The following is a 27,381-nucleotide window of genomic DNA, read 5'->3' as shown; positions in this document are numbered from 1 at the left end:
TATCAGCTACCGGGACACTCTTGGCTCAAGGAGGTTCTTTTACTCTCGACCTGGCCTACTTCTCGTTCCACGATAGATACTCCACACTCACGGAACTACATCGGCTTTCTCACTCTCCGTACACTACCGTCTACTACTCGACTTCACTTCTCGACAGCTCAAAACATTCTCCTCTCACTTTCTCATCCATTCCCCTACTTTCTAAATATCCCTTCCAGATTCACAAATCAATCTTCCACCACCAACTCTCATTCGTAATATTCCTCAAAACCAATTTTTAATCTTTCTAAATATGCTTAATGGATTTCAAAAGAAAATATTTAATTCCCATTCTAAAATACTTTCTAACTATTTACAAATTTTAATGACCTATTCTCTCTTTCAAATGAGTCTTATTTAGCATAGGCTAATGATCGAAACCTTCCGCGAAAAACGATAATGAACTATCATCTATTTCACTGAGTTTTATTTAGCATAGGCTAATGATCGACCTTCCGAGAAGAACGATAATGGTACGCGTCATTCACTTTGTTTATCTAAGCACATTGTTCCGAGTTTCGTACGCTTATTCTAATCACTTCTTAAAATTAAATATAACAATTTGTTGTATACAGGTTGTTCTAAATTTATATGCCCGAGGTTGAGAAAATTAAAATATCTTATATTAAAGTGAATTTTGTTTATAATTATCAAATTTTAATTTTTATATCAAATAGAAATATAACAATATGTACACATTATCTCATGTATTTTATATATATCAAATTGACTTGCTACAATTCAAAAATTTTTTTTTGTAAACGTAGTCAATAAATTTTTGAATCTTTGAATCTTCTTATTAATTCTGATAATTGCTCTAAATTTTGTGAATGTTCATGAATATAGTTTGTCAGTTTCTCATTTTCATTTTGTTCAAATGGGTCTTTGTAATCTAGTTTTCCTCTTAATATTTGGAATGGAGTAAAATCAAGACTTGAATGAATGCTATTATTATAGGTTTTATATTAATATAGGTATTATAGGTTTAATATTCTCAATGCTTCGATAAGAGTTGAATGAAATCTTTCGATAGGACTATTACTGTTAGGATGGTAAGCAGTAGTATAATGTATTTCAATGTTATGTAATTTACAAAAATCTTGAAATACGTGGTTTTTAAATTCCGTACCATTGTCACATGTAATTTTTAATGGTAATCCGTAGTGACTAATAAAATGAATTAATTTATCTGTAATTTCAATTGCATTGTTTGAATTTATAGGTTATGCTTGTCCAAATTTCGAGAAACTATAGATAATTGTAATTAGAGTTTGATAACCAAATTTGAAAGTATCTATATATAAATGTTCCATTGGATTATTTCCAATTGGTGTTGGTTTTAATACTAATGAATATGGGTGTCTTTCATATTTTGATTTTTGACAACTGTCACATATATTAATGTAATTTATTACATCTTGATCCATTTTGGGCCAATAAAAATGTTTCTTTAAAGCAGCTAAGTTTTCATTTATCCCTCGATGAGTAGTTTTTGTTTCGTGATAAAATTGAATTTTTTCTTTCTGTTCGGTTTCTTCTGTTATATCTTTTAAAGGTATGTATATTTGAAATCACTATAGAAAATGAATTATTTTTGAATTTTTCTGTCATATAATTAATAAATGGTATTTTAAAATTTTCGTTCTTAAAATATAAACAAAATGTAACATTTGGTTTTATCGTTTCTTTTATAAGATTAATCCAATTTTTTTCTGTTGAGTTTGCTGATATATTCCAATAATGTCTATTTTTATCAAATATTTTTTCAAATGAATGTTTTACATTATTATTTGTACTGTTTCTAATTATTATTTGATTTTTATGTGTATTAATACTTTTTTCGGTAAAAGGAATATTTAAAATAGGATTTTCTGAATTAGAATGTACTGTTTGTTAATGTTTCTTTATAGACGGAGAGCTAGAGCCGAAAAATCATCGTCATAAGTAATATGGAGTTTTTCCTGTGAAATGTGTCCATTGTATATTGACAATTATGACCTCTTTCAGGCTGACACCTCAGTGGATACAGGAGGTAGCAATAAGGGATAAAAGGGGAAAGTTAGTGCAGTCATTAAAGGTTTTCACTTCCTATTTTGTTAAACCTCCATCGATTTGCATGAAAATTGGTTACTAGTTAGAGCATACCTCAAGAAACAAAACTGATTTGGTGCCACTTGCACTTTTACCCTGGTGGTGAATACCACACCTTCCCGCGGGTGAAAACTATTTTATTAAAAATAACCCCTGAAATCGATAGAGGGGCAAATTTTAAGTAAAATTTGTTAGATCATGTTATTAAAATAAATCAATACTTTTTGAGTTATTAAAGATCAAAGATTTGTCTATTTAAGAGCATATGCAGGGACCGCAGACGTTCGGAAACAATTAGCGTCTCTTTGCAAAGACAATGACGTCGACTTTGCAAAGTAACAAGACACTTACTCAACACACACACTACACATTACTCCCCTGACTTAGTAATAAGTTATACAATTACGTGGCTAAAGGTTCTAGTTCTAAACCAAAGCCAGAATCAGAGAAAAAAAAAGAGCATATGCGTGAAGTTACGGATGATAAAAAGAACATGTTAATTAATTGTATAAAAAATCATACAGAAGTAAAAAACTTCATTTGTACAATGGTATAAAAAGTTTATTAAAAAAAAAAATATAATAAATAAACTTTTTATACCATTGTACCGGGTGTCCCAATAAGAATGGCTCTCGGCCATATCTCAGGAACGGTTTATAGTAGAGCTTTGAAATAAAAAATTTTATAACAAAAGTTGCCTCAGGAAAAGCCTGGAAATTATTTTCATAATTGTGGGTCCACCGCTAGAGGGCGTAATTGAATATCAAAAATAAAAAAATCTAAATTTTACAAAATTTTCCTAATGAAGGGGCACTGGAAATCCGATTATTGTATTCTTCATCAAATTCTGCGCATATTTGATTTAACAAGTTTAACTCTACCTTTGCAAATAAGAGGTGGGGGTGAGTGGGAACCTTGTTATGAAAAAATGGCTGTAAGTCCGGTTCTGCTAAATCAAATTTTGAAAACTGGGTCTTGTTGAAGACAGATCTTTTTCTTCAATGTAAGCGTGATAATTTTGAACCATCCTAATAAGTAATAAGCCAGCTGGGAGGCGTTATTTAATTTTTTTCAGAAATCTAGTTTTCTTTGGAAAATATTAAATACAAGTATGCATTTTTAATCATACTTTATAAAATTAGATTAAATTAGCAATAGAATAGCGAAAACCGCATGTCGATACCTTTTGTCTATCTCAAGATATCTCGAGAAACGTGTAAATTTTATACATAACTGTTACTATCACCGGTAAACTAAGTTAATGAAAAGTAGTGTGCTGTGGAAAAAAACAAAATAACATTTTCCAGATGTCAACGTATAAAAATATAATTAATTAAAACAACAATATAAAGAGAAACAATACTATTAAAATTAAATATAACACAGAACAAAAAGAACTACTTAGTGACGACCTAAATATTCAAATTGTTGCCCATCATACACTACTCTAGAATAAATTATCCAGAGAATACTAAACGCCATTCAAAGCATATCGAGAGCAGAAATTGAGACTGCTGTTCAGTCTACTCTTGAAAGAGTAAATGTTTGCAACGAAAATGATAAGCAAAAATTTGAACGTTTATGTCATCACTAAATAGTTGTTTTTATTTCTTTGTAATAGGGCTTTTCAACGCTTCTCATTTGTTTCGAGCCTCTGTCATATGCCGTATAATCCGTGTATAATATTAATACACGAGATATGAACGAGGCTCGAAACAAATGAGAAGCGTTGAAAAGACCTAATATACGTTGACAGCTGGAAAATGTTTCTTTGTTGTTTCCATAGCACACTACTTTTAATGAATTATTTCGTTTACCGGTGACAGTAACAGTTATGTTTTTAAATTTACACGTTTTGTAAGATATCTCGAGATAGAAAAAAGGTATTAACATGCGGTTTTCGCTATTCTGTTGCTAATTTTGTCTAATTTTGTAATATGGTATTAAAAATGCATGTTTGTATTTAATATTTTCCAAGGAACACTAGATTTCTGAAAAAAATTAAATAACGCCTTCTAGCTGGCATATTACTCAGTGAGTTGGTTCGAAATCATAACTTTTACATTGACGAAAAAGATCTGTCTTCAACAAGACCAAGTTTGCAAAATTTGATTAAGCAGAACCGGACTCACAGCCAGTTTTTCATAACAAGGTTCCCACTCACCCCCACCTCTTATTTCCAATGGTAGACCTAAACTTGTCAAATCAAATATGCGTAGAATTTTATGAAGAATACGACGATCGGATTTCCAGTGCCCCTTCATTAGGAAAATTTTGTAAAATTTAGATTTTTTAATTTTTGATATTCAATTACGCCCTCTAGCGGTGGTCCCACAATTATGAAAATAATTTCCAGGCTTTTCCTGAGGCAACTTTTGTTATAAAATTTTTTATTTCAAAGCTCTACTATAAACGGTTCCTGAGATATGGCCGAGAGCCATTCTTATTGGGACACCCGGTACAAATGAAGTTTTTTACTTCTGTATGATTTTTTAATTATGGTATACAGCCAGCTACTGGGTATTTTCCCATTGATTTTGTTTTAATTAATTGTATGTTAGTAAAATATTATTTTTTATATTATTTCGATATTTAATTGACTTTTTTTTCATTATAAACTGAATATGTCCAGAAACTGGGGGTGTCCAATAATGGGTACATTTGACATATTCGAATACACTTTTGCTAAATTTATAATATCGAAATAATATAAAAATAATATTTTAGTAACATACAATTAATTAATATGTTCTTTTAACTCAAAAAGTATTGATTTATTTTAATAACATGATATAACAAATTTTACTTATAATTTGTCCCTCTATCGATTTGTGGGGTTATTTTTAATAAAATCGTTTTCACCCTCGAGAAGGGGTTGTATCCACCCCCAGGGTAAAAGTGCAAGATGGCACCAAATTATTTTTATTTCCTGAGGTATGTTCTAACTAGTCACAAATTTTCGTGCAAATCGATGGAGGTTTAACAAAATAGGAGGTGAAAACCTTTAAAGACTACACTAACTTTCCCCTTTCATCCCTTATTGCTACTTCCTGTATCCACTGAGGTGTCAGCCTGAAAGGGGTCATAATTATCAATATACAATAGACACATTTCACATGCCAAACTCCATATTACTTATGACGATGATTTTTCGGCTCTAGCTCTTAGACTATTAGACGGTTTAGATATTACATTTGTGTGACTTATTTCATTAGCTGGATTTATTAATAGTAGATTATACATTATACCACGAGTCAATAATGATGGCTATTATTCCCGAGGAATATTTACGAACCGAGCCGCGTTAGCGGCGAGGGAGTAACATTCCGAGGGAATGAGAGCCATTATTGCGAGTAGTATACTCTACTTTATCTACGACAAATTAATTAATTTAAGATTTTTAATGAACAACTTTATTTGTTAAAAACATTAAAATTAGTAGTAGTACAATTAATATGTATATTTACCTAATGTAAAAGATAAATTTCATCACGAGCTTTGTCAATAAATTTCCTAATTTGCTCTGGGGTTAGAGTGGAAGACTTTTTTGCTTGAAATCCTTCCGATTTTCTCTTTAGAAACGCTCTTAGTTTGCCGTATTTTTCCAGATCAACGTCATGGTTTATTCTCAACATAGATTTAATCATTGAATAGAATGACCATAATGAAGACGGTGTATATTTTGCACTTATTTCAGCGAAATAGGCCAGCAGAACATTTTCGGAAAATGATTTCGCGTTGTTTCGAACACGCCATTCGTTGAAGGTTACGTACGTTTTATTATAAATGGATTTCGATGTTTCAGGTATTAAGGTAGATGCTGTTGCTGTAGCTAGTTCTACAATTTCTGGTGGTGTACAATTAAAAGATTCTTCATTTTCGTCCATCTCAACACAAACTGTCAAATATACTATTCGTTTGACAGTGACACTTTTTGAGGTTGATTATTTTGTTTCCGTGGTGAATTTTGTGATTGTTGTGCCAGAGGGATTAATAGCTATTAATCCCGCATTATTAATCCCTAAGGGATTATTATATGGCATTATATTGCAAACACCACAAGTATAATACATATATTATTAGTCCTGTCGCCAGGGGGGTACAACGGCCTCGTTAATTCAGATGGACTTACCCAAGTTTTTTTTATGTATTTTGACGCGTAGAACACGAATTTTTTGGGTAACAGTTGATCCGGATGTCGATAAGATTGTTATAGACCAAGAACTTGAGGAATCAAATAACAGCGATTTTTGGCAAAACAAAACAATATTTTGTATTTTTTAGGTCATTTTAAGCAAAAAATATTTCTACAAGTTTTTTAGTAGGATGCACAGTTTTCGAGATAAACGCGGTTGAACTTTCAAAAAATCGAAAAACTGCAATTTTTAAACCCGAATAACTTTTGATTAAAAAATAAAATAGCAATTCTGCTTAGCGCCTTTGAAAGTTCAAGTCAAATTATGTCGGTTTTGATTATTTGCATTGCTAAAAATTTATTGTGTTATTGTTAAACAAAGCTACAAACAACTAGTGCGTGAGTGATGTTTCTATGATTTCTCATTTAAAATCGAACGAGTAGGTAGAATAGGTACTAGTGCAATCAAGACTATTTCTATGTTACATGCGTTAAAACGCATGTAAAAGCACGGGAAACCCTACGTGTTTATAGCTTTGTTAAACAATAAAAAAATAAATTTTTACTAATGCAAATAATCAAAACCGATATAATTTGACTTAAACTTTCAAATGCGGTAAGCAGACTTGCCATTTTATTTTTTAATCAAAAGTTATTCGGGTTCAAAAATTGCAATTTTTCGATTTTTTTAAAGTTCAACCGCGTTTATCTCGAAAACTGTGCATCCTACGAAAAAACTTGTAGAAATATTTTTTACTTAAAATGGCCCAAAAAATACAAAATATTGTTTTGTTTTGCCAAAAATCGCTGTTATTTGATTCCTCAAGTTCTTGGTCTATAACAATCTTATCGACATCCGGATCAACTGTTACCCAAAAAATTCGTGTTCTTCGGGTCAAAATACATAAAAAAAACTTGAGTAAGTCCATCTGAATTAACGAGGCCGTTGTACCCCCCCTGGCGACAGGACTATATGTATCAGTCGTAGATAAAATATTTTGTAGTACTTTTATTTCTGGTTTATCTTTATTTTCTTCTTGAGTATTTGAGGTAATATTTGATCTAATAATTCTTGATTTATTATAGGTAATTCACTTTGAGAATATAATATATCTTTGTATTCATTATCTAACATTTCGTTTTCATCAAATTGCGCTATTATTGATAATCTATCATCGTTTTCTTCTATCGGATTAATTTCTACTCGAGATAATGCATCTGCGTTACTATTTAATTTACCTTTTTTAAATATTATTTTATAATCAAACTCTTCTAATTTTAGTCTCCATCTTACAAGTTTAGAATTAGGTTCTTTTAAGGAAAATAGCCATTGTAATGGTTTATGATCTGATATTATATTGAATTTTTGTCCAAATAAATAAGGTCTGAAATATTTGACTGCATAAATAATAGCTAATAACTCTTTTTCAATTGTACTATAATGAGTTTCAGATTGATTTAGTGTTCTTGAAGCATACGCAATTGGTAAATCGTGTCCGATGGGTCCTTGTGATAAAACTGCACCAATAGCATAATTTGAACCATCTGTTGTTACGTTAAAAGGCTTTGAAAAATCTGGATATTGTAATATTGGATCATTCATTAGTATATTTTTACATATTTCAAATGTTTGAATAAATTCTGCCGTATGTTTTACTTGATTTCCCTTTTTTAAACAAACTGTTAAAGGTTTCGTTAATTTTGCAAAGTTTTTTATAAATTTTCTATAGTATCTGATTAATCCTAAAAATGATTTTATTTGTTTCTGTGTTTTAGGTATAGGGAACTTTCGTATTGCCAATATTTTCTTTGGACTTGGTTTAATTTCATCAGGTGTTATTCCGTGGCCTAAAAATTCTACACATTTACATAAAAATTCTGATTTGTCCAATTGTAATTTTAATTCTGCTTCTTCTAATCTTTGAAATACAAGTTGTAAATTATTTATATGTTCTTGTAACGATGTTGAATAAATTATTATATCATCCATGTATACGAGACAAATTTTTCCAATTAAATCATTAAGAATTGAATCCATAACTCTTTAAATGTTGAGGGAGATCCTTTTAATCCAAAAGGCATTCTTAAAAATTCGTATTTGCCATGTTCTACCATAAATGCTGTTTTTTCAGTTGAATTTGGTTCCATTTCTATTTGGTGAAAACCTGATGCAAGATCTAATGTAGTAAAATAATTTGATCTTCCTAATCTGTCTAATATATCATTAATATTAGGAATTGGATATTTATCATCTATTGTTTTCTCATTTAATTTTCTGTGTAATCAACAACTAGTCTCCATTTTTGTTTTCCACTGGCATCGTAATTTTTTTGCGACAATCCAAATCGGCGAGCTAGTAACATTTGGTTTATTTGATTTTTCACTTCATGCTTCTTCTTTATGTACATATGGATGTCTATAAGATTTCGTGTGTATTGGGATTTCATCTGTAGTCTTTATTTCATGTTTTATTTTATGTGTAAATGTTAATGGTTTATCCTTTTTATAAAAAATATTTTTAAATTGTTTAATTAATTTTAACAAAGCATGTTTCTCTTCTTGGTTTAGATGGTTTAGTCTTAATTGAGAAATATCAACTGTATTTTCAATTTCATCTTTCTTCTTAATTTTTGGCATGATATCTTCAATATTAAAACATTCGAATAAGTTTTCTGAATATTCTTGTTTGAATTTATCTAAAAAGTCCTTTTTTATGATAAATATTTTAGATTTGTCTGAATTATTTCTAAATTCCATATTTACTAATCCATTTCTTACATTTAATATACTTGCTGGAATATAAATCGAATCGTCTTCATTATTTAAGTCGGGAATTAATATTTGTCCATATGGTAATGACGTTTTTATTTGTTTAATCATTGATGTATGAGGAGCTATTTCAACTTTTTGATAATTAAAGTCTGTTCTATAATTCAATGGTATTCTTATAAAATCATTGTACAAACATTAGGGAACTTGCACTAAAATTTTTTTTTGCATAAAATTGTTAATTTATGTTTTAAAATGTTATATTCAAAATATTACGTCTTAACAATGAATAGTGTATCTACAACATCTAATCAAAGTTCCGCGCCTAAAATTTCCGTTTTAAACAACTTCAAAAGCGAGACCTGTGGTCTGACGTCACAGGCCACTCGTATCGTTTGTCCGTTCGGGGTGGGCCATTGCATTTAATGCAGTTTGCCCATAGATAAATAATATAGTTGAAATATCTTGTTTTACTCTGTGGCAAAAATGATTTTTTCTGTGACAGGCAAATATTAACATTTTATCTTTGTTGACATATGTATCAAAAAGTTCTATTTTATGAAAGTTCTTTCTTTGTTCGTTTCTTGTGTTGAAGAACAAAGAAGAAACAAGTAACTTAAAAATAAACAAAACTTTTAGTAATAAAAGTAAGAGTAACTAAAAAGTATTGGTGCTACTATAGTATGCGGTCTACAGTCTAGTTTCTACTATAGCTTGCGGTCTACCGAGGGATGCGGTGTAAGTATAAGCTGAGATGATAAAGATATTAACTTGTAAAATTACAATAATGATTCATCTTATTTATGCGTATTATTAACTTTGTAAAGAAGGATTTTGTTGCTGCTAATCACCATAATCTTTTCTCAGAAGGCTTTGAACACAATAATGAAAGGCTCCAGTAGGTACTAATAAACATTACAATAAAATATAATCTTTATTATAATGCAAATTACACCGTAATCTTTTCCAGGATATACGAAATCCTTCGATTAGGCCGATGCCACATTATGCGTTTTGACCGGATGCGTTTCCGCCGCATCCGGTGAAAACGCATAGTGTGACAGATCGGTCCGGTTGCGTTGGAAACGGATGCGTTTTGAGTCATCGGTACGCGCTTACAAACTGCACCAGACTAAACGCATAGTGTGACAGGTCGGTCCGGTTGCGTTGGAAACGGATGCGTTTTCACCGCATCCGGTCAAAACGCATAATGTGGCATCGGCCTTAGAGGTAGGTAGATCAAACCCACGGGGTAAACCGTATAAGTACTATAATATAATGGTACCAAATTATTGTTATAAACGGTTTAAACATGCTTATTAATAACTCTTACTTATTTGCCTTGACACCTCGCATTTCTCCAATAGAATAGCTTTTACTACTTTTTATAAAAGTTGCCACGATGAAGACATCAACGGTAGGTAAGTTAGTCAGATTGACCTTTTGAAAAACCCTCGTCCGTCATATTATGCGTTTTAAACTCTTTACAAGGTAGCACTCAACTTTATCAATTTCAGTTTAAAACTAAGCTGATTGGGGAACTACTTATTACAATATATAAGATGAACATAAATAATACCTAGGAATTTTTCATTAAAGACGATTAAAATGTAATATATCCGTGATACCTACCTTAATCGCGTTGTTTCCGCCGGTTCACCGTGGCCGGTGGCGTCGAACCAATAGAAGGACGTTCAAGAGCCTCCTAAGATATTTGAATTTTATAGCATTTTCAAAACGTCGCAATTAGCGTACGGGTTAAAAATATTTGTTTTTTTCGCATGCAAGCGTTTTAAGATCATGTTACCTTATGTTTTTTAATATCATTTTAATATTTAAAAATTTTTGCAAGTTCCCTTTTGTTCCTTAAATCTACATTTAAATTCAAATTTCTAAAGTCGCGAACTCCCAATAATCCATCATAAAAGTCATGAAAAACGAAAAGTACAAAATCAAACCAATCATATATTTGAAATTCTTCTAACAATGGTATTTTTGCACTACTATCTGCAGTTTTTGTTCCTGTACAAGTCATAATTGGTGTATTTTTCTTTGTTATTTTGTCTGGAAAATTAGTTTCAGCAATAATTGGGCGTAATATAGACATATGACATCCTGTATTAATAAACGTAGCGGAGGGTACTGAAGGGTAATGAATTTTGCAATTCATTATTAATTTCAATTATTTTGGTATGGTGGTTTGGGTTGTAAATCGACTTTTGCAAAAATTTTCTTCTGACGAAGTGGGATTATCTATTTGTTCATTGTAATATTATTGTTCGTTGTCATATTGTTTTAATTCATTGTTTTGTGTATTGTACATTTCTTCTGCTATAAAATTTGCAGGTCCTGTTTGTTGAAAATAGTTATTTCTGTAGTTTTGTCTTGGATATGTATATCTAGTATTTGTAGTCATTGGTTGGGGAGGTCCTGTTGGTTTATTCGAATTTCTTGGAGAAAATATGTTTTTATTAGGTCGATTATTTTGTTGATTATAATATGTTTTAGGAGGAAGTTGTCTTTGTTGAATATTTATTGGTTCTCTAGGAAATGTTTGTTGATTTTGAACATTATGTGTTTTATAATTTGAACTTTGATAATTTTGTCTGGTATCATATTTTTGATATACATATTTATTGTATCTTGAGTAATATTGTTTCTGAGGAAAGTAATTAGAGTAATTATTATTTTGACGATTTTGATTAAAATTTCTTTGTTGTTGTTGGGGAACAAATTGGCTTTGATTTTGATTAAAGTTTGTATTTTTATTGTCTTTGTAAAGAGAATTTAATCGTTGTTCTCTGTAATAATATCGATTTATAGTTTCACATGCATCATTCATGTTTCTGGGATTTTGTATATCTAATAATGCTCTTAAATTGTCATTAACATTGCCCATTAATACATCTAGAGCATTTCCTTCAGTTTGTTCTATAAGATTCAATTTTCTTTCTTGTGTGAGATTAGGATCTGATATTATTTTTACATCTAATCGAGATTTTGAAGATTTCAATCTGTTAATAAAGTCTAATATGTTTTCTCTTTGATAAATTCTTAAAGTTAAAAATTCTCTTGTTAATGTTTGTCTATCAATACGATGTCCAAATTGTTCTCTCAAAGCATTTCTGATTTGTGGCCTAAGATCTGGCCTACATAGAATATATTATGTTTGGGCATCTTTCGTGATTTTAGAACGTAAAGCATTAAATACGAACTCATTTAGATTATTATCTGCAGAAACGAACATATTGTAAAATTTATCGCAACTATTTAAAAAGCATTCTAACTGAGATGTATCTCCTTCGAATATAGGTAAAAATTCAGAGTATACTTTAGCTGTGTTAGCAGCAACTTGAATGTTTTCAAGCGACATTTTTCCCTGGATAATAATAATTCTTTTTAATTTGAATCACTTTCTAACGTCAAATATCAAAAATATTAAAAATAATAATTTTTTTTAATAATTTTGTATAAAATACTTGTCAAATATAAATGAATATAAGGTTTTCTACCACTAAACTTTTAATTGTGTGAATTGTCAAAACTTATCTTTCTTTAAAATTTTATTTATTTTTTCTTTTTATAAAATAATCAAAAAGGAAATAAAAAAACGAAACTCTTGCGTTTTCGTAGTTTTCCAGGGTTTTTTCTAGTAATCCAAGTGATTCACATTAACTTACTGGAAACTAGCGTCATTTACTAAGACGCTTTCACTGAAGAAACTGTTTTTTATATTGTTTTCTTCAATATTTTTACTGACTGCGCCAAATAAATAAATTGTTTCGACGTGTTCTGTTTGTAATAACTTTATTATTAACCTAATCTACTTTACAATATTGTAAATACTTAATGTAGATTGAACACTAAAGCCGAATGTTTAAAGTTTACAAGTTGCGTGATCGAACATTCAAAATACTTAACGCCCGGTTTCCGAAAGGATGATCATCTCAAAAATTATGTAATCGACGATTAACAATAGATTAAATGCGTCAGAAACGTCAACCAAACTAGTTTTAACAACAGTCGATCACCTGACAAAAGATTAATCGTTAGTTAAGAGCCGATCATGAGTGTTTTGAGTCTCCGAAAGGTCGACTAACTAGTTTCGCTTGTCAAACGGCGGTAAAAATGGACTGTTACCTAATCTGCGACTATCCGTCGATTAACGGGCTGTTAAGAGTTTTTTTTAGTTTTTTAATTACTGTAATTAACAAATACCGGGAAAAAATTGTCAAATAACACATATAGAAATGATATAAATCATATTATTCAATAAAAATAAGATTTTTTTATGGAAGAAATAATTTAAAATATTTATTTAACTTGCAGAACATGGATATCTCGGCCATTTTTATATTTGATTATATAATTTATATTTTTTTTCTTTTAAAAATGTAAGATAACAATGATGCTAGACTCATAGAGCTATTTTTGAGAGGCCAGAGTTCTAAAAAGCAGAACATAATGATTATAGCGATGTAAATAAGAGGGAAAACGTGTGAGAAATTATAGCAGCTAACTTTGAAGACAATAAAACAGCCGGTAAATAAATTAAAAATAAATATAAAAAGTAAATATATAGACCAAAAATAAAAATACGATTATAAAATATTATAGATCATAAATAAACTGTTTTATATCTCCAACTCTCGTCACATTACCTAGCCTCATTTTTAAAATGCTCTCGTTCAATTCTTGCTCCAAACAAAAGTGACAGTACGTAAGAAAGAATGCACCTTTAGAATCTAAAGATACAAGTTTGGATTTAGAGGTTAATATAATTGAAATTTTGAAGGATAACAGCCAATTGTGACAGTATCGCTACCAAATCGTATGTCAGATCATCGATTACATGATCTATGATCATGCAATTTTACAATAATTGGCGTCTGAGAAACCCATCACAGGTTAACAGTTGATCAAATCTGACAGCCGATTAGATGATCGGAGATTTGAATAACGTTTCGGAAACCGGCTGTATTTCGGAAACCGACTCATTACCTGTCCAGATATGGGTATTTATATCCATTGATAGGAAATGTCTTTCTGTTCTAGACTGTGGAAATGTTCTTTTACGACGCGAAGAATGCGTCGTTGCACAATATGTAGTAAACAGGAAAGTTCCGATTGAAGTGGCTACTTAACTAGCGTCTTTGTATCTTTCCTAGGTAAGTAAATACATCTGTTTTCGACGGGACATTGGGCCACCTAAATATCGGTTCCCGGAAATGCCATATGCCCTCTGGGTCCTTACCGACGCATTCTTTACATAGACGGCGTAGAAGGGGTCGATTTGTTACAACGTTTATTAACTGAATTAATAATTTGCTGTTATACAAATAACAGTTATCCAAGAACATTCAAAAGCCATCTCTTTAAGTTAATGATGACATTTTCAAGTAGAATGACATACTAGTAATGTTTACATATTCATACCAGTGTGAATTTTACTACACGTAATTTGCCGTGTAAAGGCAGAAAAAGTAGGGATAGCCGTAAAATATTTGCGAATTATGTACCGATGGCCTTAAATAATTTAAGTAAAAAAATATAATATGTATCAGAATCCTAATCTACATTCACACTCAAGATGCAGTAGAAGGGGCACTCCTGAATCATGATTTAAAATATATATACATTGTAAATGATATGATGACTTACAAATTTTATACATTGTAAATCATGATTCAGGAGTGCTTCTTGTAACAGTTAACGTGTCTCGGTTTGTTTAGGTACTTTTACTGCATCTTGATTGTGAATGTAGAATATATTGTTCTGCAAAAAATTACATTATAACCTCTAACATAAACAATGTAACTGCAGTTTGAAAATATCTGAATTTCAAAACCGTTTTTCTCATTTGTTTCATTTTGGGCTTATGGGAATTCAGAAATAGGGAACTTGCAAAAAATTTTAAATATTAAAATGATATTAAAAAACAAAAGGTAACATGATCTTAAAACGCTTGCATGCGAAAAAAACAAATATTTTTAACCCGTACGCTAATTACGACGCTTTGAAAATGCTATAAAATTCAAATATCTTAGGAGGCTCTTGAACGTCCTTCTATTGGTCCGACGTCATGGGCCACGGTCAACCGGGCTTAGCAGTCTGAAACAACGCGATTAGGGTAGGTATCACGGGTATATTACATTTTAATCGTCTTTAATGGAAAATTCCTAGGTATTATTTATGTTCATCTTATATATAATAAGTAGTTCTCCAATAAGCTTAGTTTTAAACTGAAATTGATAAAGTTGAGTGCTACTTTGTAAAGAGTTTAAAACGCATAATATGACGGACGAGGGTAAGTCTGACAACTTACCTACCGTTGATGTCTTCATGCTGGCAACTTTTATAAAAAGTAGTGAAAGCTATTCTGTTGGAAAAATGCGAGGTGTCAAGGCAAATAAGTAAGAGTTTGTTGTTTGTTTGGGTTTATATGACTGCGGACACTAAATCCATTCGCCATAAGTAAGAGTTATTAATAAGCATGTTTAAACCGTTTATAACAATAGTTTGGTACCATTATATTATAGTATACGATTTACCCCGTGGGTTTGATCTACCTACCTCTGAAGGATTTCATATATCCTGGAAAAGATTACGGTGTAATTTGCATTATAATAAAGATTATATTTTATTGTAATGTTTATTAGTACCCACTGGAGCTTTTCATTATTGTGTTCAAAGCCTTCTGAGAAAAGATTATGGTGATTAGCAGACGTACCGATAGAACGTGTACATAGCCAACAAAATCCTTCTTTACAAAGTTAATAATACGCATAAATAAGAAGAATCATTATTGTAATTTTATAAGTTAATATTTTTATCATCTCAGCTTATACTTACACCGCATCCCTCGGTAGACCGCAAGCTATAGTACTTTTTTAGTTACTCTTACTTTTATTACTAAAAGTTTTGTTTATTTTTAAGTTACTTGTTTCTTCTTTGTTCTTCAACACAAGAAACGACAAAAGTAATTTCATAAAAAAGAACTTTTGATACATGTCAACAGAGATAAAATGTTAATATTTTGCCTGTCACAGAAAAAATCATTTTTGCCACAGAGTAAAACAAGATATTTCAACTATATTATTTATCTATGGGCAAACTGCATTAAATGCAATAGCCCACCGAACGGGCAAACGATACGAGTGGCCTATGACGTCAGACCCCAGCTCTCGCTTTTGAAGTTGTTTGGAACGGAAATTTTAGGCGCGGAACTTTGATCCGATGTTGTACGTACACTATTCATTGTTAAGACGTAATATTTTGAATATAACATTTTAAAACATAAATTAACAATTTTATGCAAAAAAATTTTTTAGTGCAAGTTCCCTATTCAGAAAGATAGTCTTGTAAGCCAAAAGCGCTCAGCTAGGAATGATAGTATATTATTCAACGAGCATGTAGCCATGCCAGAGTGAGTAATAGCCATTACATGCGAGTAGAACACTATACTTTTTCTATTATTTATTTATTAAGCCCAACAGGCCTTGAAGGCCTAGGGCTGAAAGATTTAATTTTTCTTTACAATAATTACTATTACATATCTATATAATGCTATATCCTATACTACTATATTATACTATATACAATATTACATTTGTTTATATAAAACACTTATCCTTATTGTCTTTCCATACATTTCTTCACCACTTCCTTCCATTGTTTTCTGTCCAAAGCTTTTTCTTTCCTGTTTACAATATTACATTATATACGCTGCCCTTCCATCTCCTTCTTGGTATACCTATTGTTCTTTTGTATTGGTTTACGTGATAGAACCATTTTTGGCATTCTTTCCGTTCCTATTCTTTCAATGTGTCCTAAGTATCGGATTCTCTGTGCTTTGATTGACGTCATTATTTTTGGTTCATTAGGTATATAGTTCTTCAAGTTCCTTATTATTTCTTCTTCTCCATTGACCATCTATTTTCACGCCTCCATATATTTTTCTTTGTATTTTCCTCTCCCATCTTTCTAAAAGGTCTATTTCTGATTTTTTAAGCACCCATGTTTCACATGCATCTGTAGCTGTAGGTCTGATAACTGTTTTGTAGATTCTTATTTTTGTTTTTCGTGAGACATATTTTATTTGGATTTCATTAATGGTCGCAATGCTCCATACTTTTTATTTCCTTTTGCTATTCTTGCTTTTATCTCCCCTTCCCCATGTCCCTTTTCATCTACTTTTACCCCCAGGTAAGTAAATTCTGAAACTCTTTTAAACGCGCATGAATTTTCTCCTTCTATCTCCAATGTGAAATTGTCTTCTTTATCTGTTTCTCCCATTATCATATATTTTGATTTCCTTATTTATGAGAAGACCAAAAACTTTTGCTTGTTTTATTGTATTGCTCATTAATTTTTTTAGCTGTTTCTTACTTGTCAATAATAATGTTAGATCATCTGCGAATTTTGAGTAACTATATGTTATAATAGTGTATTTAACACATCATAACTTTATAAAATAAACACAATATAAGTTATAAATTCCAATATACACAGCAAAATTTGCATTTAATGCGCTAATGTCACTGTCACGGATTCAACGTCAAAAGTCATAGTAAACAAGGTATAAACGTAAAAAATATACTGACCCATTGTTACAGTTTTTCTTTTATTTATTTATTTATTGCTAATTTACAATCTACTTCAATACAGTAATAAGTAAATATGATGTATGTTCTTGGCTTGTGGCAGGTGTCGTCCATTGACGACTCTCTGGAATTTACCTAGCAGCTAGGTCTTCTGGCCAAAGTCTTTTTAGTCGTCTATGGGGGTCAGTGGAGGTCAGGACTATCAGTGGGGGGTTGAATAGTTCGTCTATGAGATGGTTTGGATGGTCTGCGCTGCGATTCATGTATCTTCTGGAGTGGTCAGCAATCACATCATTGATGAAGGGGATGTTGAGGTCTGCATGAAGGGTTTGGTTTGACACGTACCATGGGGCTTTAGCTAACATACGAATAGTTTTTGACTGGAATGTCTGTAGTATTTTGGTGTTGGATGGTTTGCTACAGCCGCACAGCTCAATTCCATATGTCCACACTGGTTTGAGTATTGTTTTATAGATGGTCAGTTTGTTTTCTAATGAAAGCTGCGATCTTCTGTTGATTAGCCAGTTCATATTTTTAACTTTTAGGTCGAGGTGTCGTCGTTTGGCTGCAATATGTGATTTCCAAGTAAGTTTTTCGTCTAGATGAAGGCCCAGGTACTTTACTTCTGTTTTTATTGGTATAGGTGAATTATTTAGATGTAGTTGTAGACATCTAATTCTTCGATTTGTGAAATTTACTTGACAAGACTTGTTTGTGTTGACGTTTATTTTCCAGCATCTAAGCCAGTCTTCTAGTTCATTGAGATGATTTTGCAATTTGTTAAATGCTAATATTTCGTTGATGTCTGATGCTAGTATACCAGTGTCATCCGCAAATGTTGCCATTAGTGTATTTTCGCTAATAGGAATATCAGCAGTGAAGATTTGGTAAAGGAATGGGCCAAGAACACTGCCTTGAGGTACTCCGGATTTTATTTGGTGATAGTTGGATAGAGTACCTTCGTATTTAACTTGGAAGTATCTGTCGGACAGGTATGATTTAAGGAGGAGATAGATTTGGTCAGTTAGCTGAGTTTTTATTTTGAAGAGAAGACCCTCGTGCCACACTCTATCAAATGCTTGCTGTATATCGAGGAACGCTGATAGACAGATTTGTTTCCCTTCTAGGCTCTCTTTTATTTTGTTGACTAGTCTATGGCACTGTTGTATGGTTGAGTGATTTGAGCGAAAACCAAACTGATGATCTGGGATCAGGTTTTCTATAGGTATTATTGTTTCTATTCTGTTAAGGATTAACCTTTCGAAGACTTTTGATAAAGTCGGAAGGAGACTTATTGGTCTGTACGAACTGGCTTCAGTTAGAGGTTTACCAGGTTTAGGTATCGTTATAATTTGTGCATACTTCCACTGCACTGGAAAATAGCATAGTCTCATGAGGCTGTTAAAAATAATGGTTATTAAGACGACACCTTTTCTTGGGGGATTTTTTAAGATTTCGACAGTTATAAGGTCAAATCCTGGAGCTTTATGAGGACTTCGTTTGGTGAGAAGTATTTTAGTGGTAATGATAGTTGACAGGGTGCATTGAGGAAGTCTTTAATTTTCTCGTCGTTAATATCGTTGGCCTGTGGGGTGGAGAAGACGATTGATAGATGTTCCGCGAATCTGTTGGATTTTTCTATATCGGATCGAGCCCAGGTTCCATCATTTTTCCTAATTGGTGATTTCATTACTACCGGTTTTTTGAATTTCTTTGTGGCTTTTCAAAGAGAGTTGTCATCAAGAGAAAGGTTTGTGACATATCTCTCGAAGGATTCGTTTTTGGCTGTTTGGATAGCGGAATGAAGTCTGTGTGTGAGCCTGTTTAGATTTGTTTTATCTATCGCGTTTCTTGTTCTTTGCCATTTGCGACGGGCTCTTCTTCTCTCTTCTACTAGTGTTCTAATGTGGAGAGGTATACTATACCTTTGATCAATGGTTTTTTCCTTTACAGGAGTAGCTTTCCAAGCGGCCTGTTGTATTTGTTCCGTTAGATATTTTACAGCCTCCTCAATATCGTTTTTGTGTTTGAGTCGAATGTCAAGAGATATTTTTTCATTGATTTCTTCTTTGAATTGAACCCAATTCGTGTTACTGGAACATAGCCTTGGTGCAAGAGTTTTCCAAATTATATTGGTACTTAAGGTAATCAAGATGGGACTGTGGTCCGATTGTAGATCAAAACTGGGGGTGATGTCGCTGTGTATTTCAGGTATTCCCTTAGTTATAGCGAAGTCTAACAGATCAGGAATTTTGTTGTTATCAGTGGGCCAGTATGTGGGGGTACCAGTGGTTAGGTATTTCAGGTTATTATCTTGTATGATCTTTAATAGATTTCTGCCTTTTGGAGATATCAGTCTTGCTCCCCAGGTTGTATGTTTTGCATTCCAGTCCCCTGCCACTAAGAAATGTGAGCTAAGTTGTTCAAAAAACTCTCTGTATTCCTCCAGATTGATGGTGTGGCGTGGTGGGCTGTAGATAGAAGCTATTGTTAATGGACTGGTGAGCGCATGTACTTTTATAATAGTACTCTGAATTTTGTTGGTGATATATGGAGCAAGTTCGTAGTGTTTTATAGCTGTACGAATTATTACAACTGAACCAGCATGGGCTGTTCCATCTGGATGGTTTGCGTAATAGACAGAGTAGTGCGGAATTTTTATAAAAGACCTCTCAGTTGTGTGACTCTCAGATATAAGTAGGATGTCTATTTTGTTTAATTTTAGAAATAGTATAATTTCTTGCACATGGTTTGTTAAGGCCGCGTCTCACCATCAAATAATTTGATCAAACAGTTTGAGCAAACTTGACGTACTTGAGGAAGTACGTCAAAGTGACGTCACAATTGCAGTTTTTTTGAAATTCTAAAAATCTGTGCTCTCACTATCAGTCTAGTTTGATCAAATTTTTTGTATTGAGTTGTCTAACTTGTTTGTACTTTATTTAAAATTAAAATTTTTCATTATTATCCACAATGAACACTCAGGATGTGACGTCACTAACTGTTACTTTCAGTTTGCTCAAACCAGTTTGATCAAATTATTTGATGGTGGGACGCGGTCTTTAGACCATTTTCGTTCCACTCTGCTATCCTAAGTGAGTTAGCCATTACGACGTTCTATTAATCACTGTTGTAAGCATGCCTAGTATCATGCTGTTTTGGTTTATCAATTGTGCAAACATATTTTTAAATTCGTTGAGGAATTCTGTAAGTTTATTTGAAAGGTCTGAATTATTGTTGTTGTCTTGTGAAGAAGTATTATTTGCTGCAACTTGAGCATATGTTACATGTGATTGATGTATGTGGTGAGCATTAATGTTATTGTTATTTAGGCTAGCAACTCTAGGTATAGGAATGCTGCTTGTTATATTATTGTTTTTCGAATTTACCAAGTCTTTATATATAGCACATCCTTTATAGTTTGCTGGATGATTGCCATTACATAAGGCACATGTTGCTGGTGTGTCGCGTGCTTTTTTGCAGGTTTTTGTGTCATGTGATCCACCGCACTTAACACAGGCGAATGGCCTCAGGCAGTAACCTTTCGAGTGCCCGTATTTTTGACACCTTGTGCATTGCACTATTGTATTTTTTTATTCTAGGTGGTTCTACTGTTATTATGCTGTTGCGTAGGACTTGCAGGTTAAATATGTTTTTGTTGTTTTCATTTGGTTCTATATCGACAAAGAATAAAGGCAATGGTTCTTTGCTAACTCTATGTCTAACGTTAATTATATTGCGAACTTTAAAACCCTTATTATTTAATTCATGCGAGATATCTCCTGTGGGTATTGAATGGTGTAAGTCTCTTATGGCAACTCTATAGGCCCTCTCTTGTTTCGGTTGGTAAGTGTGATGTACAATGTTTTCTTTTCTAAGGTGCTGTATGAGTTTCCTGTAGGTGTCTGAGTTTGTAGGGTTAATTTTTACTGTATTATTTGAAATGGTTTTGGTGTAATAGGTTTCTGCTGCAGTTGCAGTTGAAAGGTTTGCTATCATAGCACTATAGTCAGTAACTCCATAAATATAGATTGGTGGCGGTGCCGGATCTTTTTTGGTGATATTTGTGTTTTGTGTATTTGATAAATTATCTGTTTGTTCATCTATATTTTCTTTTGAGAGGGAATCAAATCTGCTTTGTGTTTGGATTTGGTTGGAAATTTCTGAAGTTGTTTGTCTTTTTATCCTTTTTCTCTTATTGGCAACTTCTTGCCAAGGATGTTTATTTTGGTTTTCTGTTTCGTTAAGTTCTATGTCGCTATCGCTATCTGTGTAGTTATTGGTGTTTTGTGATGAGAGTGAGCATTGAGGGTTTGTGGATACTGTTGTGTATTGTGACTGAATAGGGTTTTGAGTGTTTTGAATATTTTGTGCAGTTGTTTGACGAGGAAATTGTGCTTGGTTTGGTATAGCTATTTGGGTGGAATAGGAATTTGATTTAGGCATGACATTTGATTTGTTATCTGGTTAGATGGTGTTTGATTAAAATACATAAATGGTACTTGCGGCTTTACTGCTGTTTGGTTAGACTGGTTCTGGTTATTTATTGTTGGGACATCCTGTATAGTATCCATTTGTTGATAAATTGTCTGACCATTATTATCAAATCCTAATAAATTCCCCGAAGGGAACATATTTCTTTTGGTTGTTTCACTAATCACTTAGTTTTTGTTACTTTTCACTTTAACAATTTTTTGATGCTGATAAGGTAATTACTAGTTAATTAGGTAGTTTTACGATAAGGAAAACAAATTCTCTAGCGCTTTGAATGACGGTACATGTTCGCGCTTCGAGAATCAGATTGCTACATTGTTACAGTTAAAAATCTTTTAAAAATTTTTCGGAGTTAATTATTAATATAAATTACAATAATTATTGTATTAAATAAACAAGTTTAATAGTAGGGGAGAAAAGTATGCTAAATTTACAGTTATTCGAGCGCTTTGAGAACCTATTGGATTGTGAAGATTAGGTCCTTAAACCAAAAAAAGTTAAGTAAAGTTTTCCATTTAAGTGGGGACTTTTATCCATAATTCGAAAAAATGTCTCGAATAAAAGTTACTAATTTTTACGTAAGGAATCCAAAGCTGCAATAAAAAATGGGGGCTCCTATTTAATATTTTAAAGTAACCCCATACCCCACCTCCGTGGGGGGTCGTGTTTGGTGTCATTCGATAGATTTTTCAAAAATATTGAATACATGTATTTTGCAGTTTTTCGATCTGATGTTTATTTCACGAAATATCGCGGGGTTCCTATTTGAAATTTTAAATTTACCCACCGCACTCCGCTCCGTGAGGTGCCGTGTTTGGTATCATTCGATAGAATTTTAAAAAAGATTGAAAACGTATTTTTTAATTTTTCGATCTGACGTTTATTTCTCGAAATATTCGTTTTTTTTTTTGTAAAACTTTGTGACTCACCCATTTCCTTACGCCCCGCTCGAACCGTCAGATTTTGGAAATATACACTGTTCTACATGTACTTACCTTACCTTATCTTAATCTGACGATTTCGAGTTTTTCTAAGGATAGATGTTTTTCCGACTCCCCTTAACGAACTCCCCTGTGTTAAGATCCAATATATGGTAGGGATACCCCGTTTGGGCGCCTCTCCTCTACCATAAGCAATTTTATTTGCAGTTTATATACGACTAATATATTAAAAGTGACATGCACCACTTGAACCTAACTTCAGCCCAGGAGTAATGAACTATTATGGAGAATTCTCACGACGAGGTCGAGGCGCGTGTTGAAGCGAGATTCAAGTGGGTCCTAATTTAAACGTCGGCAAAGAGAGATATAATATATATAATAGTGGAAAAGAAAGAGAACGCAGATACCCTACAAGATGGTAAAATTAGTAATATTTACACTTTGTGATAAAATTTCCCGAATATGTCCCGAAGAATACAGGCAACCAAAAAGTTGACCGCTCTCAGTGGTGGAGATAAAAATATTAGTTGATTTTTTTAATTCTCACAATGATAAAAATTAGAACAAAACGTAGTTTGACCATAAAATTACCACGCCACTGATCATACCCTCGGCTGACGAGACATCCACACTATCTGCAGGCTAATAAATTTTAGCATTTGGTGTTATTTTAAGGGTCATAAATACCAAATTTTGACAGAAATTTCTCTATCTCTTCTTACGTTTAATATTTTTCACGTTGGGTTGAATTCCGTCTTCAGTTTTTATCTTTTTCTGTTACATTTTTTTATTTCACTCATAATGTCGCAACACGCTCTGTCAGTTTTCCTCTTTACTCACGGGTAAAGTAGTGGGCGTTATTATCTATTCAAAAATAGTGAATAATGAGCATGTTATTAAACGGTCATAGAAAAAAATGTTTTACACACTTTAAAATACTTTTCTTTTCAATTCATTCATTTATCCTAAGTGTGTACAAATCTTTTTCAATGATTAACTTTATAATTTTGATGAATGGGTTTCTGAAACCCGTTGTTAATAGTCCTCGGCTTTTGTTATTGAAATAGAAAACAGTGTTGTTGAAATATGTACTAATTAGATTATCTTTTACAAGGACCAAAAAGCGTAACGTCAGCCGCGATTGAATCAAGAGAGCTACCCTTTCCTCTTCCACTGAATGAATGTTCAGGTGAGTAAATGACAATTCAAAATATTTTGTTTTCACCCAATTTTGAAAAAATGTGAAAACGTTGAATTATCCACGTCCGTCTGTCCGTCCGTAAACTCAACTCCTTCGTCATTATACCAGGTAGAATGACAAATGACTTGTAGAATGAAAGCTTATAATCCAAGGATTGTACTAAAGGTAAAAAATTTGACCTAGGACTTACGGTTTTAGAAATGCGACCGGCAGTACTGTTTATACGTCACTGAAATAGTACAAGTGATATATTATTAGACGCGCCTTAGCAAGGCGAGAACAAATATATACTTCCGGTTTCATTACTGCCTGTCCGTCCGTCCGCGAATATAACTCATCCGTTATTAATACAGATAGAATGACAAATGAGGTGTCGAATGAAAGCATATAACCCAATGATGGCATTAAAGATGAGAAATATAACATTGGACTTCCGGTTTTATAGTTGCAACCGGAAGTACATACTGTTTTAAAGTCACAGGAATAGTATAAGCGATATATTATTCGATGTGCCTCAGCAAGATAAGAACAAAAATATACTTTTGGTTTTTATATCATTTCCGGTTAAAAAGTTCTAACGGGATGTGCCATATTATATTGCAGTGCATATTATTATAGAGTGCCATTCAAATCTCTTGTGTAGAGCACTCTTCTCATTTTGTTAAAATTTGCTCTAGACTAGTATTTATAAGTAACTTTATTGTTCTAGGCATGTCTACTGAGGAGCTTCAAGATATATTGGAGGGAAATGGAGATTTGCTGGTGCCTGTATATATTTCGCCTTCTGAAGATGTACGTACTAATGAAGAAGAGCTTGCCAATTATGTATGTAAGGACGACGTAATTTTGCCAGATGTCGCAGGTATGGTAAAGAAGGGCTGCATTTTCCTTGTGATGGGGTTAGCTAATAAGAAACTTGCATAAAATTTTAAATTCGAAAAATATGTTATAAATCACAACAGAGCATAATTTAAAACATGTATCAAAGATAAAAAAGTTGTTTTTGTGTTCCGTTTGGCCCCTAAAGACGATTCTAAATTCAAATTAAACCAGCTTAGCCCAAACCGCGTCGTGACGTCATATGGTTAATGTTTACATTCTGCACCAACAAAGTAAACAAAATTGTATATAATTTTAAATTAAACATTATAAACGTCAGTAGAAAATACAGTTATGTGACGTCACAACTGTTTTTGATCGTTTGAACTATTCATAGAAAACGTGTACTTTTACAAAATGGTTTTATTTTCCATAGTAAACCTTCTTTCCTTTCCTTCAAAAACCGTATCAAACTCCAAGCTCAACAAACTGGTATATATTATTACAATGACGTATGATAAATGTCATTAGAATATAAATATTTTTCCCTTATTCCGCAACGATGAGCTGGCCAAATACCCAAGTAGGTGGAGGCCAAGAAACTAAAGGAGAAAAAGAATATACCTAAATATAACCATCAACATAGCCATATAGTAAAACTCGGTGCCGCCTAGTAATGTCTAAGAACCGTGGGTGCCGCCCAAAATCCCGACAGCCAAAATCCCGACACGCCAGAATACCGACACGCCAGAATCCCGACAGGCCAAAATCCCGACATGCAACAATCCTCGCATAAGTAAAACTTCCAACTTTTGTTATAATACTTTTAATACAAAATACTTTTGTTTAGTAACAAAAAATAAAAAAACAGGTGGCCATAAACAAGAAACAAGAAATAAATGTAATTATATGTTAAAAAGAAACTTATCAAACCTGTCGGGATTTTGGCCGTCGGGATTGTGGCTGTCGGGATTTTGGGGTAGACCCAGTAAAACTATGTGACGTTACGGGTCGTCTGAACTATTTTAAATCACAGAAGATTTTAAATTTGTATTTCTAAGTTATTATGAGTTTTTGAAGCGTGAAATTTTGGAATTCTCATTTTTGAATAAAACAAGTTCCTTATTCGGAACACCATATTTCCCATCGATATTTTATTGTTTCTATAAGTAAATTGATTAATATTGGCTATGGTCTGTTTTTAAACCAGGAGGAGTAATTCAAATTTACCGCGCCGTAATGCTTGTCTGTACCTCAGCCAAGTTTACTCCACTGTTATGAAATTTTGACACTTTTGGCTTTTCATAGGTTAATTAAGTTATACCTATCAGCGATTTTTTGCATTTTCCACGTTATTCCACTTATAAACAGTTGTTTTTAGAACTCATTAGTGACATATTAGTACTTACTTAATCCAGAACTCGTCTACCTTTCGGTGTGAGTTATTACGGAGTTAGGTTCTCCGTCGTTTTCTTTCTCATTTCCTTCTATCCATGGCCAATGCTTTTGTTTCCTCCCATTTTATTCCTCTTTTGTCGGCCGCTTCCCTCACTTCTGTCCACGTCTTTCTTGGCCTTCCTCTCTTATTTCTTCTCATATCTCTCGCTTCATATATCTGTCTTATTATTTTTTCTTCTCCTCTTCTCAATACATGTCCGATCCATCTAAGTTGTCCTTGTTCGATTGTTGTTGTAACTGGGTGTATTTTCAGATTTTCTCTAAAGGTTTGATTTCTAATTTTATCTTCCTTGTTTTTTCCCTCTATTGTTCTCAAAAATCTCATTTCTGTGCTTATTATTCTATTCTTTTTCTTTTTTGGTTAATGCCCAAGATTCACAGGCATAGGTTAGAGTGGGTGGAATCTTTTTTACTATTTCCGTTTTATATTCTTAGGTTTTTCTTTCTTTTTTAAAAAGTTACTCTTAATAATATTGTACAGCTTACCAGTCTTTGCAATTCTTTCATTTATCTCATCTTCTCATTTTCCATCCATATTAGTATAATATAATATTTATGAATTACCGTCGACGGCCGATATGATCAACCAAAAAAGAACATGTATTTGGTGATTTTTCTAGTGACTTTCTTGGGTGTGAATCTGTCTTTTTAGTTTACTCCTCCTGGTTTAAAAACAAAGCGTAGTACTCAGTTGACGAGGAATTGCTTGTATTCTATTAGAAGTGGCACTCTCTAAAGCAACCTAAATTTATACTGAATCCAAAATCTATTCGTGTATTTATTGAGTAAATATGTTTTGTATACTTTCACTTTCGTACAGTGCGCTGGAAT

The 27,381-nt window shown here is 32.5% G+C and overlaps 1 protein-coding gene across 6 annotated transcripts in view; it reads left to right on the top strand.

Annotated features, from left to right (window-relative positions):
• LOC114337623 (fanconi-associated nuclease 1) overlaps nucleotides 1-27,381 on the top strand; it is a 148,930-nt gene that overhangs the window by 14,386 nt on the left and 107,163 nt on the right. For 3 of the 6 annotated variants that reach the window (XM_028288117.2, XM_028288119.2, XM_050655987.1), the window contains exons 2-3: nucleotides 24,187-24,261; nucleotides 24,983-25,135. In XM_028288117.2, coding sequence (XP_028143918.1) covers nucleotides 24,187-24,261; nucleotides 24,983-25,135 — 228 coding nt within the window. Of the gene's footprint in view, nucleotides 1-18,117; nucleotides 18,630-24,186; nucleotides 24,262-24,982; nucleotides 25,136-27,381 lie in introns of those variants that run through there. The other 3 variants (XM_028288118.2, XM_050655989.1, XM_050655988.1) reach the window with 2 other exon arrangements.

The sequence above is a fragment of the Diabrotica virgifera genome, chromosome 7, assembly GCF_917563875.1.
Source record: "Diabrotica virgifera virgifera chromosome 7, PGI_DIABVI_V3a".
Classification (NCBI taxonomy): Eukaryota; Metazoa; Arthropoda; class Insecta; order Coleoptera; family Chrysomelidae; genus Diabrotica; species Diabrotica virgifera.
Note: the sequence above shows the minus strand (reverse complement) of the source record. Positions and strands in the feature narration are given on the sequence as shown.